This window comes from Puma concolor, chromosome C2, assembly GCF_028749965.1.
Source record: "Puma concolor isolate L17-30 chromosome C2, mPumCon1.1.hap2, whole genome shotgun sequence".
NCBI classification, from domain to species: Eukaryota; Metazoa; Chordata; class Mammalia; order Carnivora; family Felidae; genus Puma; species Puma concolor.
The window spans coordinates 36,822,973-36,837,616 of NC_141675.1; the positions used below are offsets into that span (position 1 = coordinate 36,822,973).

General features: G+C 47.6%; 1 protein-coding gene across 5 annotated transcripts in view; it reads left to right on the forward strand.

Annotated features, from left to right (window-relative positions):
* Nucleotides 1-14,644, forward strand: part of PXYLP1 (2-phosphoxylose phosphatase 1) — a 71,869-nt gene that overhangs the window by 48,436 nt on the left and 8,789 nt on the right. For all 5 annotated transcript variants that reach the window (XM_086674409.1, XM_086674410.1, XM_025913955.2 and 2 more), the window contains 2 exons: nt 4,271-4,429; nt 5,282-5,408. In XM_086674409.1, the coding sequence (XP_086530535.1) occupies nt 4,271-4,429; nt 5,282-5,408 (286 nt within the window). The remainder of the gene's footprint in view (nt 1-4,270; nt 4,430-5,281; nt 5,409-14,644) is intronic.

Sequence of the window (14,644 nt, forward strand, 5' to 3'; positions counted from 1 at the left end):
CTTTTCTCTGCCCAGTGAGACACTTCATCAAAAGCAGAGAGCACAGTCCCTGGCTCAGAGCAGTCCTCCAGCTCAGCAAGCATTTATGGAGGGCCTGCCCTGTGCTGGTCCAATGGGCAGTCTTATAAATAGGAAAAAGACATAGCTCTAACCCTCAAGATGTTTGGGGTGGCAGGTTGACAAACTGTGGACAGCCCTGCTTATGGGTACTGTGGTGTGAGCCAAGATGGCAGCAAGAACCAGGTGGGCCCATGGAAGAGGGATGTCGGGGTGGGATTCCTGGAGGGGTGACCCTGGGATCATTATGGAGTTGGCCAGATTTGGGGAGCAGCGGTGAGATGAGGGTAATTAGATGTAAAGGGGGGAGTGTGGTTGAGAAACACCTGTGGTAGTGGGGACAGCTCTGAGCAGTTCAGGACAGTGAGAACCAAGTTAGGGGTGAGTATGCAAGAGCGTGGATCTGGGGGAGATGTCTCACCCCAGGCTTCTGTGCATCAGAACCTCCCCAACATGTCTAGTGTGTGGAGGACCCGTCAAAGGGCCCCATGTGTCCTGGCCCTGCATTCTGATGATTCAGGAAGGTGTAAACAGCACAGGGTGCTATCAGAAGCTAGTGAGTGAGGTTGACAGGCCCAGATGTCAGAGGAAGAAGCAGCAGATACAGTCTTTCTGGATGGAAGGTCTGTGATTTTTACCCAGTCTTTCAAACCACTGCTTCCCGGGGTTATGAATGGGTCATTTGAACCCAGCTACTATGGTTCCTTCTTATTCCATGGGCTGCTTAGTAAAAATACCACAAACGGGGTAGCTTTTAAACAACAGAAATGTATTACTTTCAGTTCTGGAGACTGGGAAGTCCAAGACCAAAGCACCAGCAGATTCGGCGTCTGTCAAGACCCGCCTCTTAGAAGGCATCTTTTCTCTGCAATCTCATACGGTAGAGGGGCAGGGTCGGGGTTACTCTTTGGGGTCTCATTTATAAGGATGCTAATCCCATTTGACCTAATCATCTCCCAAAGGCCTCACCTCTAGATATCATCACACTGCGGGTTAGGATTTCAACATGCAAATTTTAAGGGGACACAGACATTCAGTATATAGCAGTTCCCAAGTGGTAGCCCCCATAGGCCTTACCCCATGTGCTTACAGGTAAAGTAGCAAACTGTGGGGACTCCGGGATGCCCAGGGACCAATGGCCCCCAGTCTCTGTGTCACTTCTACCATCATGTGTCCTTAGCTTCACCTGTCTCTGACCCAGACTCCAAGGGAGTGTGCCCACAGGCAGGGTTAAGAAGCCAGAATCTGGCACTGTTCCGTAAAAGATCGGAGTTAAGGATTGAGGGCTGCCGCACGGCCAGAATTGCTGGGTCATTAAGATGCTGCCCTCAGACATATACTTTTCTCATTCGCTTGCTCTGGCACAAATTCCCCCAGAGTAAATTACCTCCAGACACCCGAGCTGTGTGTTAGCAGTTCTGGCCCCTTCCAGGTGCGGGGAAGAACGTTGCTGTAGGACCAAAGAGCTAATTTTGAATTGGGGAAGAGCCAATTCTGTAGCTCTGTGATTGTTGTTTTAGTACAAGTAATACAAGTAATGAATGAAAATATGCTAATAAGTATACTGATACTATCCTGCTAATAGTATATCAAGACACTATAGCAGGATACATATATGTCTATACATATCGGATATGTATAACATATGCTTACTGTAAGTATGTATGTGCAAAATACATAAAACAATATGGAAATTTATGTAAAAATAAGTAAAAATACTTCTTGACACCCCATACCCCTGTTCCCCAGAATAAACCACTGCTGCGTTGTCAGGATGTCCTTATAGACATTTTTTATGCACTTACATAATATGCTTGTAGATTCATACATTTATAGTTTTTTTTTTCTTATCTAGTGACTTGGTTTATTCACTTCACTTCATTTACCTTTGATTCTTTTCCATTCGGTTTAGTCATGGCAGAATATTCCCCAATATGGATGCAGCATTCTGTTCTGTTCATGATAGATATTTAGTTGATTTCCCTTTTTTGTTATTACAAACAGCACTGTGGTGAATTTCCGTGGCCATACCTGTTTGTGATTCAAATTGATACCTCTGTTGAGTAGCTTCCAAGATGTAGAATAATGGGATCAGGAATAAATCACATAGAACATTCTGGTGAATGCTGCCAAATTCTTCCAAAGGTTCCAGTTTCCACTGCCACCTGCAGCACGTGGAAGGCAGTTTCACACCCGTGCGGGTACTGAAGGATTATTAAAACGTGATATTCTAGTCTGTTGGCAGGGTGTCACATCCTGTTGTTTTATTTTGTATTTAAGTATGAATAATGTTGAACATCTTTTCATATGCTTATTGCCATTGGTATTTATTTTTCTATACTTGGCCCGCTTATATCCCTTGCTGATTTTATGGTTGCAGGAGCTCGTATGCATTTTGGATATTAATAATTTGTCTGTTAGGCATGTTGCATATATGTTCCTTTCCTTTTGTTTATAACATCTGTTTGCCAAAGGGAAGTCTAAAGTATTTATTTAGAAGAATTTGTAGGGGCTCCTGGGTGGCTCAGTCCTTTACGCATCCGACTTCAGCTCAGCTCATGATCTTGCAGTTCATGAGTTTGAGCCCCACATCAGGCTCTGTGCTGACAGCTCAAAGCCTGGAGCCTGCCTCAGATTCTGTGTCTCTTCCTCTCTCTGCCCCTCTCCCTCCCCCTCCCCCTCTCCCTTCTTCTCCCCCTCCCTCCCGCCCTCTCTCTCTCTCTCTCTCTCTCAAAAATAAATATTAAAAAGAAAAAGAATTTGTAGAGTAAATTAGGGAATTTAAATGGATTTAGATTGGTGATTGGGTCCTGTTTTAGCTATTGTTCAAATGTATGTATGTATATTATGGTGATTAATAAACCTTTTAGAAATGGTACATGGGCACACCTATTTCTGTGCATTTTCTCAGTGGGTGGATGCTAAAAATGCCACTATCATTGTATAGAGAGTTCCAGAAAATCTGTGATGCTGCAGAGAGGTTCCCCATACATGGAAAGGTTGGAGACCATTGACCCAGAAGATGGACTTAAGCCGCTTACAAGTAATTCATAAAAGTCTATTAATCAGGACTCATTTGATTGAAAGTATCGAAAACCCAACTCAAAATAGCTTAAGCAAGAAGGGTTATGTAAGGTGTATATATAACTGGGACCTCTAAGAGAGGTTCTGCCTTCACCCACATCACCCAGGGTCTCAAAGGATGGATATCCTCAGGTCTCCCTCCCTTCCTCCCTCTCCTCTCTCTCTCTCTCTCTCTCTCTCAGTCTCTGCATTTGTTGGTCTGCTTGTCTGTACTTAGTATCATTAGCTTCTACAGCAAGCAGAGGCTGTCTGAGGATGGATAGGTGGCAGGGCAGGCCCAGGTTTCCATTCTTAGAGATCATCATACAAAAGAGACCCTTTTCTAGTGTTTACACAGCACCTCTGCCAAGGAAAAGGAGACGAATTGCCCCATCACTGTCCTCGTTGACTCAGTCACACGTCCACCCCAGCCAAGGGTCAGAGACACTGTGATTGACAGTTCAGCCACAACCAGGAGAGGAAGGAGCGGTTCATCAACAGAAAGGGAGATGCTAGCTGGACAGACTGCAGGACCCACGTATGATCTACAGAAGACTGGTAGGGAGAACCTGGCCTGGAGGCAGAGGAGTGAGCTTGAGATGCGGTTCCATCCACCACATATGCCTTGGGCAGCTGCCTCAGTCTCCCCCTGGGCTCTAGGCTCTCTTCTCTATAAAGTGGACTTGTGAGGATTAATGAGTGATGTCTGGATCAGGCTCTTGGGAACCCCGAAGTGCAAAGCAGGTGATATCAATGAGATCTGTCAGACAACACATCTCGCACTTCGTAGGCACTCCATAGGTGATGGTTTTCCTCCCTCGTATTTCCTAGAATTCAGAGGGTGTTAGGAATGAAGCAATCAGTTTGCATGAAGTTCTTCCTTTACCACCGTGAGTGAGGCCCCTTTCTCTGGGGTGGCCCACCCGTGGTTGCACAGGTAATTATTGGTCAGAAAAAGATAATGGCATTAAGAAAGAGGCAGGGCACATTTCCTGATGAGAAGCTGACTTCTTGCTGGACTAAAGTCCACCCTAATGCTGTGGGAGAGAATAGTCGCTCAGTGAGAATCTAGCCACACCCTGGGCCCCTCCAGCCGGCCTGGTCCCTCCTGTGACTGCACGTGCCATGACCTGCCTTGCCTTCCTTGCAGTCCACCTGACCCCGGTCTCCACAGCTAAGAATGGAGTGAGTAGCAAGAGTCGAAAGAGAATCATGCCTGACCCAGTGACTGAGCCTCCCGTGATGGACCCCATTTACGAAGCTCTTTTGTACTGCAACATCCCCAGTGTGGCCGAGCGCAGCATGGAAGGTAGGCCTGCCTGTGCCGCCTAACTTGGTACCCAGCACCCCTCTGGGAACTAGTTCTTCAAGCAGCATAGCACCATGGTACGGAGCCAGGTGGCCTGGACTCAAATCCTGCGGTTGCCACTAGGTCGTGCCCTTGAATGAGTTCCCAAGTTAGCTTCCTCCTCTGCTGAATGGGGGTAACCAGCAGTACCTACTCACAGGGCTGCCCGAGGCCTGAAGTAACTGTTTTGAACAGCACGTGGCTCAGGATAAGCCCTCTGCAAATGTTTGCCATCATGGTTTTCGGTGAGACACCAGAGATGGAAAGGTGGGCTTGGCGGGCTCTAGGGCATCACCCTCCCCCCCACTCCCCTCTTTTCCAGTAAGCTCTCTCAGGGCTTAGGAAATCCACAGGATGCTGGATGCTCTGTTGGTGTATTGTAGAAAACGTGCAGGAAACTATGATTTCTGTGTTGAGTTTTGCTTTTTCGAAAGTGTATCAAAGAATGATGTTGAATATTTTTCTCAGTTTGTGCCCTGATTTGTTTCGTGGAGGTTTAAAGCAGAAGTCATCGTTTCCAGTACTTCTGTGGGCCTCCCCCTAGTCTGTGGATGTGAGGGAGGCCCCACGAATCGACATGCCCCCATTTCACTGGTCTCCAGCCCCCGGCCACACCCCCAGAGGCTCCCCGTTACTTCTGGAGGTCTGAGACATGTATAACTATCCCTGTCATGTTCCTCCGCCTGCCTTGTGAGCCACCCCCACCCCCCAGCATGGCACCCTCTTACCATGGTCATCCCTCCCCACTTCTGCAGAGTGGAAAGGATCCACGCTTCCTGCGCGTTAACCAGGACACATGCTCCTCTCCCACAGGTCACGCCCCGCATCATTTTAAGCTGGTCTCCGTGCATGTGTTCATTCGACACGGGGACAGGTACCCGCTGTATGTCATTCCCAAAACGAAGCGACCAGAAATTGACTGCACTCTGCTGGCTAACAGGTAAATTGCACTTTTTCTAAAAGTGATTTTCAAGAATCTGTTCCCTCCGTCTCAGTCACAGTGCTGACTGGAGAATGACACAGGCCAGGAGTAACCTACACTCGATGAGCACAGACCATTCGCCGGGAGCCTGATCTTTAGAACAATCCTGAGTGTTAATTGCCATTTCAGAGTTGCGAAGGAGGAGGCCCAGAGAAGCAAGGACACCTGTGTAAGGCCACACACAGCAGATAAGTTGAGATTTGGGTCCAGGCCTGTGTGAGGTCTGCTCTCCTCACCTGTGCTCTTCAGTTTGAGGAAAAGCTGGGACACAGTGCAGTGAACACTGGGCTGGATGTCCTCAGGCTCAGCTGTTCTCTTTGGGGGCAGCAGGTAAGTCCCTTAGTCTCTGAGCCTCCCCCTCCCGTCTCTGCAATGAGAATGACCGTGCTGACCGTGCAGGGTCTGGGTGAGGAATGAAGTGAAATAAAAGAGGGGAATGTGCATTACCAGCTGCAGAGCCATATAAATGTAAGATATACTTCAACCTTTTAATTGTTCGTGGGAATAGAGACAGCACGTTCTTGATTGAGAACCCTTAGGGTAAAAAATAATTCAACAGAGAGTGGAAATTTTGAGTATAAAAATAGCACAGCTCTAGGAGCGCCTGGGTGGCTCAGTCGGTTAAGCATCTGACTTCTGCTCAGGTCACAATCTCACACATCCTGAGTTCAAGCCCCGCATCGGGCTCTGTGCTGAAGCTCAGAGCCTGGAGCCTGCTTTGGATTCTGTGTCTCCCTCTCTCTGTTTCCCTGCCCTCCCCCACTCATGCTCGGTCTCTCTGTCTCTCAAAAGTAAATAAAACATTTTAAAAAAATGTTTAAACGTTAAAAAAAAGAAAATGGCAGAGCTCTAAAATGAAATGATGAGAGGCACCTGGGCGGCTCAGTCAGTTGCGTGTCCGACTTCAGCTCAGGTCATAATCTCATGGCTCATGAGTTCGAACCCCACATCAGGCTTACTGCTGTCAGCACGGATCCTGCTTTGGGTCTTTTGTTCCCCCCCCCCCCCCCCGCCCTTCCCCTGCTTTCACTCTCTCTCTCTCTCTCTCTCTCTCAAAAATAAACAAAACATTAAAAAAAATTTTTTTTAATGAAATGACGAGCTGGGCCTCTGCAAATGTGTCTGGGGGCACACCACATGGCTTGAGACTCACTAAACGAGCAGAGGAGATGGAGGGCAGTGCCCAGTGGGGAAGACGTTATTTGGATGGAATGCTTCTGGGTGCCAGCCTGCCTGGGGCAGGGCTGCTCTGGCAGAACCATGGGTTTGCCTGTCTGCAGCCAGGCCTGTTCTTTCTGGTGGATGGCGGTGTGGAGCCAGGGGTTTCAGGTTAACTCTTTGCGCCTCCAGGCTTCTCACTGTCCAAGATCATGGGGAAGAGGGAGTGAACCATTCGATGTAAACACATCATGAAATACCATATGACTATAGGCTTCCATGCACTTTCTCCTTTCCTGCTGGAGGTCACAAAGCTCACAGCCTGGGCACTTGTGTCGTCTGTTGTGTGTTGAGCAAGCATGGGTGCATGTCCCAGTGTCCCGTGAGTTGGTAGAGCCCCAGGGTTGAGGCTGGGCCCTGTCAGAAGGCCATGCAGTCACTGGCTTTCTTCCCCCAGTCTCTAGCCTTCTGTGCCAACCCTTCCCCTGGGGTCTTCTGTACTGCTCAACCCACCTTTTGCCGCCCCCCCCACCCCTGCAAGCCTGTGTACCTGCTGTTTAGCTTGCTTGCCCCGTCCCTGTGTGACCCACTCCTACAGCTCCTCAGGAGCTCCCCTGAGAAGCTGCCTCCTCTGTGAAACCTCTCCTGGTGTGTGAGGACGGGTTTCTGGTTGTATTGGGCACTGCCACTGCCTCACTCAAACTGAGAAGAGGGATGTACAGGAAGGGTCTCAAAGCAAAATATTTAATGACCAGACCTAAACTGGCCTTAGGACTAGGGCAAGGGTAGAGGCCACTTGCTGTGCCGGGTGTTAACCCTTTGGTTTCTGGATTGGGGGATTGGCTGGAGGAATAGGGTGAGGTGCAGGGAGGACAGCTCAGAGAAGGGGCTTTTCTCCACTGGCACAGACTTTGGATATCTGCCCTTTGAACTGCCCAGGAATGGACAGGAAAAGACCTCTGAGTTGGGCAACCTCAGGGCAGCCTCAGGGACTTTGTGGACAGTTCCACGCTTCTGCCCTGATGACTCCCAGCTTCTGCTCCTCTTTTTCTGTCTGGGCTTCACATTCCCAGATGTGAGAATTTCAGTGGCTTGGCTTAGACCAGGAGTCTGTCCCCAGACCAGTCATCTAGTGCTGCAGGGTCCCTGAGTACCTCAAGGCTCTGGAGGCTACCCTCGCTGTTCCTGGAGAAGGTGCCCATTGGGCATAGCCCCCTGGCAGTGGGCAGGGCCTCCCCTTTGCACCTACATGCTTCGCAGCCTGTCTTCCGGCATGATTATCTGTGCCCTTCCCACATCACTGGCTCCTTAAGGGCATTGGGTCTTGCTCCTTCCTGTATCATTGGTGCCCAGTCTGAGCCTGGCATAAAGTAGGTGTTGGACTAGATTGGTTGCTGAGTAAATTCAGGACCTTGGTGAGAATCACAAGTCATAATTGCTCATCAAGTGCCTCAATTGATTTCAGCCTCTGCCCTGGAATCCTCTGAGGACTTTGTGACCTTTTGGTTGTAGGGAAAATCACTTCACCTCTGTGAGCCTCAGTATTCTGTCCTGGCACATGGGGACAATAGTCCATCCCTTATTACATCCTCATGAAGTCTGACTAAGGGGACGGACTAAGCACTGAGCTGGTCATACTGAGAGGTTTACAAACGATGGTGTTTCATTTACTGCAGCAGCCTGCAGGCCTTCTGGGGCCTGGCCTCTTTCCCACTCTGAATGGTCATGGTCATGAGGCCAGGCCAGATCCCAAGGTCCCTCATTCTGTCACAGCCAGGACAGGGCACTCTGACAGGGCCATTTCTGGAGCTCCCATTTGAGAGATGCTATTCTGGGGACCAGCTGCCCAGGCTGCTTCTGCCCTCATTTTCTCTGGCCTTGATCTTTTGGCCTACTTTTATTGAACATTCTGTATCTTTAAGAGCTGCTTTAAGTCTTTTGTGGAAAGAGGGTGGAGTATGCATGTTTAATTAAATAATGTCATTTCATTAATTCTACTTTTAAAAACATGAAGTTGACTTGTCATAAATACCCACTTGAGGAGCCTGGGTGGCTCTGTCAGTTGAGCATCCGACTGGCTCAGGTCATGATCTCACGGTTCGTGAGTTCGAGCCTCGCATCGGGCTGGCTGCTATCAGCCTATCAGCACAGGGTCCACTTTGGATTGTCTGTCCTCCTCTCTCTCTGCCCCTCCCCCGTTCACACTCTTTCCTTCCCTCTCTCTCTCTCTCTCTCTCTCTCTCTCAAAAAATAAATACAATATTTAAAAAAATTATAAATACCCACTTAGAGTAAGAGTGAGCAGGACTCCCAGTGACAGGGACCCACTTTGAGCCTCTGAATCCCCTGAGACTGTGGGGTCTGGGTCACCAGTTGTGCCTGTGCCTTCCCAGGTGCTAGTTCAGCTTCAAAAATCATTAATTTTTATGGCATCTTAAAGGCGGTGGATCCTGGAATGTCCCTGCTACTTCAGTCTAGTGACAGGGTTTATCGGGGCCAGCAGGCAGGCTTGCAGTGAGCTGAGTAATCAGTGCCAATGTCAGTGCAAGGGAGCGGCCCCGTGTTTCCCTTCACGGTGACACATTCCATGGCTCTCCCGAGTCTTTGTAGTGGAAGCTGCCTCTTCACGAATGCCCTGTGCCTCATGACAAAGGTGCTGTTGTAACCCTCATAGGATAAGATTTAGCTAGCAGTAAGGTTATTAGCCATACATGTGCCATGTGCATTAAATGCTTTTTTTCTGCACTGAAGAATATGAATCAGATACTGTTTTCTATATTCAAGGAAGAAAAGAATATTCAATTCAACCAGTATTCAACATGTTATTTTATTATTTTTTTAAATTGTATTTATTTATTTTGAGAGACAGAGAAAGTGCATGCAGGGGAGGGTCAGAGGAAGAGAGGGAGAGAGAATCCCAAGCAGGCTGCATGCTGTCAGTGCAGAGCCCGACGCAGGACTCGATCCCCAAAACCGTGAGATTGTGACCTGAGCTGAAACCAAGGGTCAGATGCTTAACCGATGGAGCCACCCAGGTGCCCCATTACATTTTATTTTAAAACACGTATTATGTGTCAGGTACTATGTCATGTAACAGGAGGTGACATGTGGGCAGGCACCTAAATAAGATGAAAGAGCCAGCCCTGTGCAGATCTGGGGGAATGGTGTTCTAGAAAGACAGAACAGCAAGTGCAAAGAGCCTGAGGCTGGAGGGGCTGCACATGTAGGAGAACAGTAAGACCAGTTATGTGGCTGGACTGGAAGACTAATGGGAGAGCAGGCTTCTAAAGATTCATGGAAGAGAGGCTGCTCCTGCCCCAGGGGGCCCACTCCCCTCTGAGAGACAGATCTGATGCCTAGCACATGGTGAGCCCTCGGGGAATGGTGGCCAGCACGAATGGTGGCAGCAATGGCAAAGGTATTAGAGACAAAGGCGAAAAAGTAGAAGCAGAAGTAGTTTTGGAACCATATTTAGGGGCACGAACCACAAGAGGGCAGCCTGACCCAGCTTGTGGCAGAGGGAGAGGTGGGATGCCAGGTCAGGGAAGGCCACCAAGAGAAAGGGACCTCAAGGGTGTGCAGGAACAAGTCAGGTGGCAGCTGATGATAAATGATACCTGGGGCGGTGAAACCTGTGCAAAGGTGGGGGGAGGTGGACAGCTCGGCCCACAGGCTGGAGTGGAGAGGTGGCGAAGGACTAGGTTATCTGACACTTTGAATGCCCAGCTGAGGATTGTGGACACCAGGCACGAAGGCAGTGAGGGAGCACGAAGGCAGTGAGGGATGAAATTATGAAGATCTCTGGCCGCCATGATGTGGAGGATGGATTAGATGCCGGCAGTGATGTTTACGTTCCTGTGGGGACAGCGATCCGAAAGAGAGATTTCCCGCGGAGTCCGAGCCGAAGTCCTTAAAATGACCTACAAGGCCTCTTGTGCTCTTCCTCATCCCCTTGCCCTGCTTTGCCCTCCGCTGTGGCTCTCCTCACCCTCACTCAGCCTCAGCCACACTGTCCCGAGCTCTCCTTGCCACTGACTGTGTCCTCTCTGCAGATAGCTATTCCCCAGTGGCTTTATGGCTGGCCAGTTCCCCCACCTCCCACAAGCCTTTGCTTAAATGTCACCTTCTCAGGAAGACCACTCAGAAGACTTCACTTACAATTACAATGCACTTCTTCCTCCCAAGTCTCCTGGGTCCCCTTTTTCCCTGCTCAACGCATCAATGCTTCATAGCATCTGTTACCTTCTAATGTGCATGCATGCATACATGCACGCACATGTAAACACACACACTCTCTCTCTTTCTAGTGTTCATTGTATGTTGTCTGTTTCTCCAGGCTCCTAAGCTCCCTGAGGGCAATGTTCAATGCCGCTACATCCCAAGTGCCCAAGACAGTGCCTGGCACATGGGAGGAGCATGATTAAGTATTTGTTGAATGAATAAATGATAGAGGCTGAAACTCAGGGAGTGGCAGCAGAGTTGGAGAGAAGTCTTGGATCTGAGAGAAGGGCACCAGGTAGGGTCGGTAGGACTTAGTGACAGGTTGGATGGGGGTGAGACAGAGAGAGGATGGTGCCCAGATTTCTGATGGGGTGTCTGGCTCATGGTGGTGCCCCTCTCTGGAATAGAAAATGCAGAAGAAAGAGGAGTAGGAGGTAAGTTATGAGGACAGGTCTCAGTGCTAAGTTTGAGCTGTCATCAGGCATCCAAGTGATAATTTCTAGAAGGTGTGTAGGTGTGGACTCAGGGGCATTGTCTTGCTGGAAGGTAGAGGTTCATTTGAGAGTTCACATGTTGATGGCAGCTGAAGCCGTGAGCTTGACTGGTATCACAGAGCCAAAAACAGTCCTGGGAAACACCAACCTATAACATAGCACAGAGAGAAAGGAGGATCCCGGGAGGAGGTGGTGACTCCAAACACAGTAGTGATGTTAGGAGAGCTAAGAAAGGAGAGAGTTTTAGGAAAGGGTGAGGGGTGAGTAATCAAGTCAGTTAATGCACAAAGTTCCAGAAAGGCAGACTGAGAAAAGTATATAGAGTTTATCCTTGTAGAATTTCATTTCATTAATAATATAAGTTCCTTTGCATAAATCGTGAAAATCTGTAGTATGAACTCACTCCAGTTTCTAGCCACGTAAACGTTCTTGAATTGTTTTCTGATAACAGTATCACTGGTATTAAACCTGTTTTCTGTTTGTCTTACTGTTCTGTGCAGGACTCAGAAATTGCTCAGATTATAGCTAAAGCACAATAAATTTTCCCATGGGTGTGTAGATTAGCCTCAGGGTTCTGTCTCGAGCTTTGTGGCATAGAGAGAAGTGAATAATGCATATAAAAATGTAAACAACTATTCTGGACGTGAACAGTTTGAAGCCTTAAGATAGTAACTCTTTTAATTCTTCCAGTTTTCAATATGAAAGCTGATTTCCAATGAGGCTACAATGACATGAGTTTTTCCCGAAGAAAAATTCATCGTCACAAATATCATCATTTCTATGTTAGTCAGAGTAAGGCTAGCCTTTTGTAACAAAGAGACTGAAGAATACATTGCCTCAAATAACAAAGAGGTTTATCTTTTCCTTCTGTGAAGGTCTGAGATGAGTGATCCAGGTCATAGGACGGGACTCCACTTGGTCATTTAGGGCCCCAGGTTCCTTCCAGGTCATTGCCCCCATTGTGCCCTAGGGATGTCTACATGATTGAACTAGGACTGCTGCCATGTCTAAATAGTGGCCCGTGGGAAGGAAAAGAGTGTGAAGGGACACCCCATGATCTGAAAACCTAAACCCAGAAGTGGGATACATCCTTCCATTCCATTGGTGAAGAATACCATGTGGCTCTACCTAACCACCAGGGCCTCAGACATGGGATCTAACCAAGTTCCCAAGAAGAGGAGAACAGATTTTAGTGTACAACTGTTAAAAGAAAAAGCAGAACCAGACAGTAGTAGTAGCAAAAACAGATTTTATCCAGGAACTAATGCAGTAGGAGAGCAGAGACCTTAGCATAGAACTGGGCACTGGGGCGCCTGGGTGGCTCAGTCGGTTCAGCGTCCGACTTCGGCTCAGGTCACGATCTCATGGCTTGTGAGTTCGAGCCCCGCGTCGGGCTCTGGGCTGATAGCTCAGAGCCTGGAGCGTGTTTCGGATTCTGTGTCTCCCTCTCTCTGCCCCTCCCCTGTTCACACTCTGTCTCTGTCTCTCTCAAAAATAAGTAAACATTAAAAAAGATTAAAAAAAAAAAAAAGAACTGGGCTCAAATCCAAATACAACATGGGCAGTGGAAACTTACAGCCAAGGATCAGGGTGGGGGTCAGTGGATGGAAAATGACTAAAGAGAAACCTCAGGGGTGAGGAGATTGCTGAAGGCAGACCAGGGTGAGCAGATATCAACTGGGAGATGAGGAATTTGATCAGATATCAGGAGCAGGAGACTCTGGCTACATTGACTTAGCAGGATGTTTTCTAAAACTGAATGATGCAAAGAGGGACATAAGTCCAAAAAGAACATGGAAGTCCAAAGGTTGAGGCCTAGTTGGGAAGGTGATTCAGAGGAGCCTACCTATAGTTTGCTCAAAGAGAATCACAATTAGCACAATTAGCAGTTTCACTCATAGTACTTCCATTGAAATCTGAATATTTTAATAAACCACTGTAGGAACTTGCCATATTCATTGCTACAGATTATGGGAGGCTTATACTTTTCATAAAGCATCTAAGGTTGGGGCACTTCCCAGTTGAATTCATTCACATGTGTTTTGGAGTATCTGCCACGTACTAGGTACCCTCTTGGCTGCAGGGGTGGAGCCAGGACCTTGGCAGATCCAGGACAGGCCTGGGACTCAGGTTACCTGGTCCTCTTCCTGTTAAAAAGATCCATCCATCTGCCATCTCTTCTGTATATGAAGTTTTTCTTCCATGAATCACCTGTCTTTCCAGACCCAAAACAAGTTTTCATATGTATAGTTAGATATTAACATACCATTAAGTAGTCAGATGCCCTGAAAACTTGCACCAGCGCTGCAAACACTGCCCGTAGTGAAATTTCATTCATGAAATTGGCAGCAAAGCCTTCTCAGATCCTCAAAAATCACCAGCCCATAATAATGACCTGGAACAGAACATTTGACTCCTGTTGACGGATAGCCTTTGTTTATGTGGATTCATATTGGCAGCCTCATTGTCAGTCTGGAAACCTTATTCCCCAGTTTGCAAATGTTTATCTGTTTTAGCCTCAGGAGGAACAACATACCCTCTGTGTTTATGAAAAAGACACAATGCCCTGCAGCAATCCAGAATAATTAGACTGTATTAGGATTAGCATTCTCTAATTTTAAAGTTTATTTGTTTGTTTGTTTAGAGAGAACACACACACACACACACACACACACACACACACACACACACACACACGGAAGAGGGGCAGAGAGAGGGAGAGAGAGAATCGCAAGCAGGCTCCAGACCCAGTACAGAGCCCAACTGGGGGCGCCATCTTAGGACCATGACATCATGACCTAAGCCAAAACCCAAGAGTCGGAAGCCTTACAGACTGAGCCACCCAGGCGCCCCAGCATTCTCTAATTTTAAAACATTTTTTTAAAGATGGACTTTTTTTTAGCGTTATGTTTTTGAAAGATAATAGAAGCATTTTAGTAGTTACTTTAAAAGCATTGTCAAAGTTAACTGGGCTTTCAGACAAGAGAGGTCTGCCATCGGGACAATTTATCCTTGCTTCCTTTTCATGCTGCTTTAGCTTAGCTGGGAACTAGTCTTATCTGTTCACTTCTGTTCAGCTGGAGAATGGATATACATTCACAGGTCATTTCATTATTCAGGGAAATTGTATATCAGCCGTTAGAAAGATAAATCTTGATTTACCCATGTACTGCATGGCAAAAATATAAATGATGTCAGATATTACCAAAAAAAGATGTTTTTTAGCTCTTCATAACCACCCTCCCATGAAATGAAATACTGTATGTGCAAAATGCAATGTGAACTGTAGAGAACTATGGCGATCTTGGTTACCTTAATCAG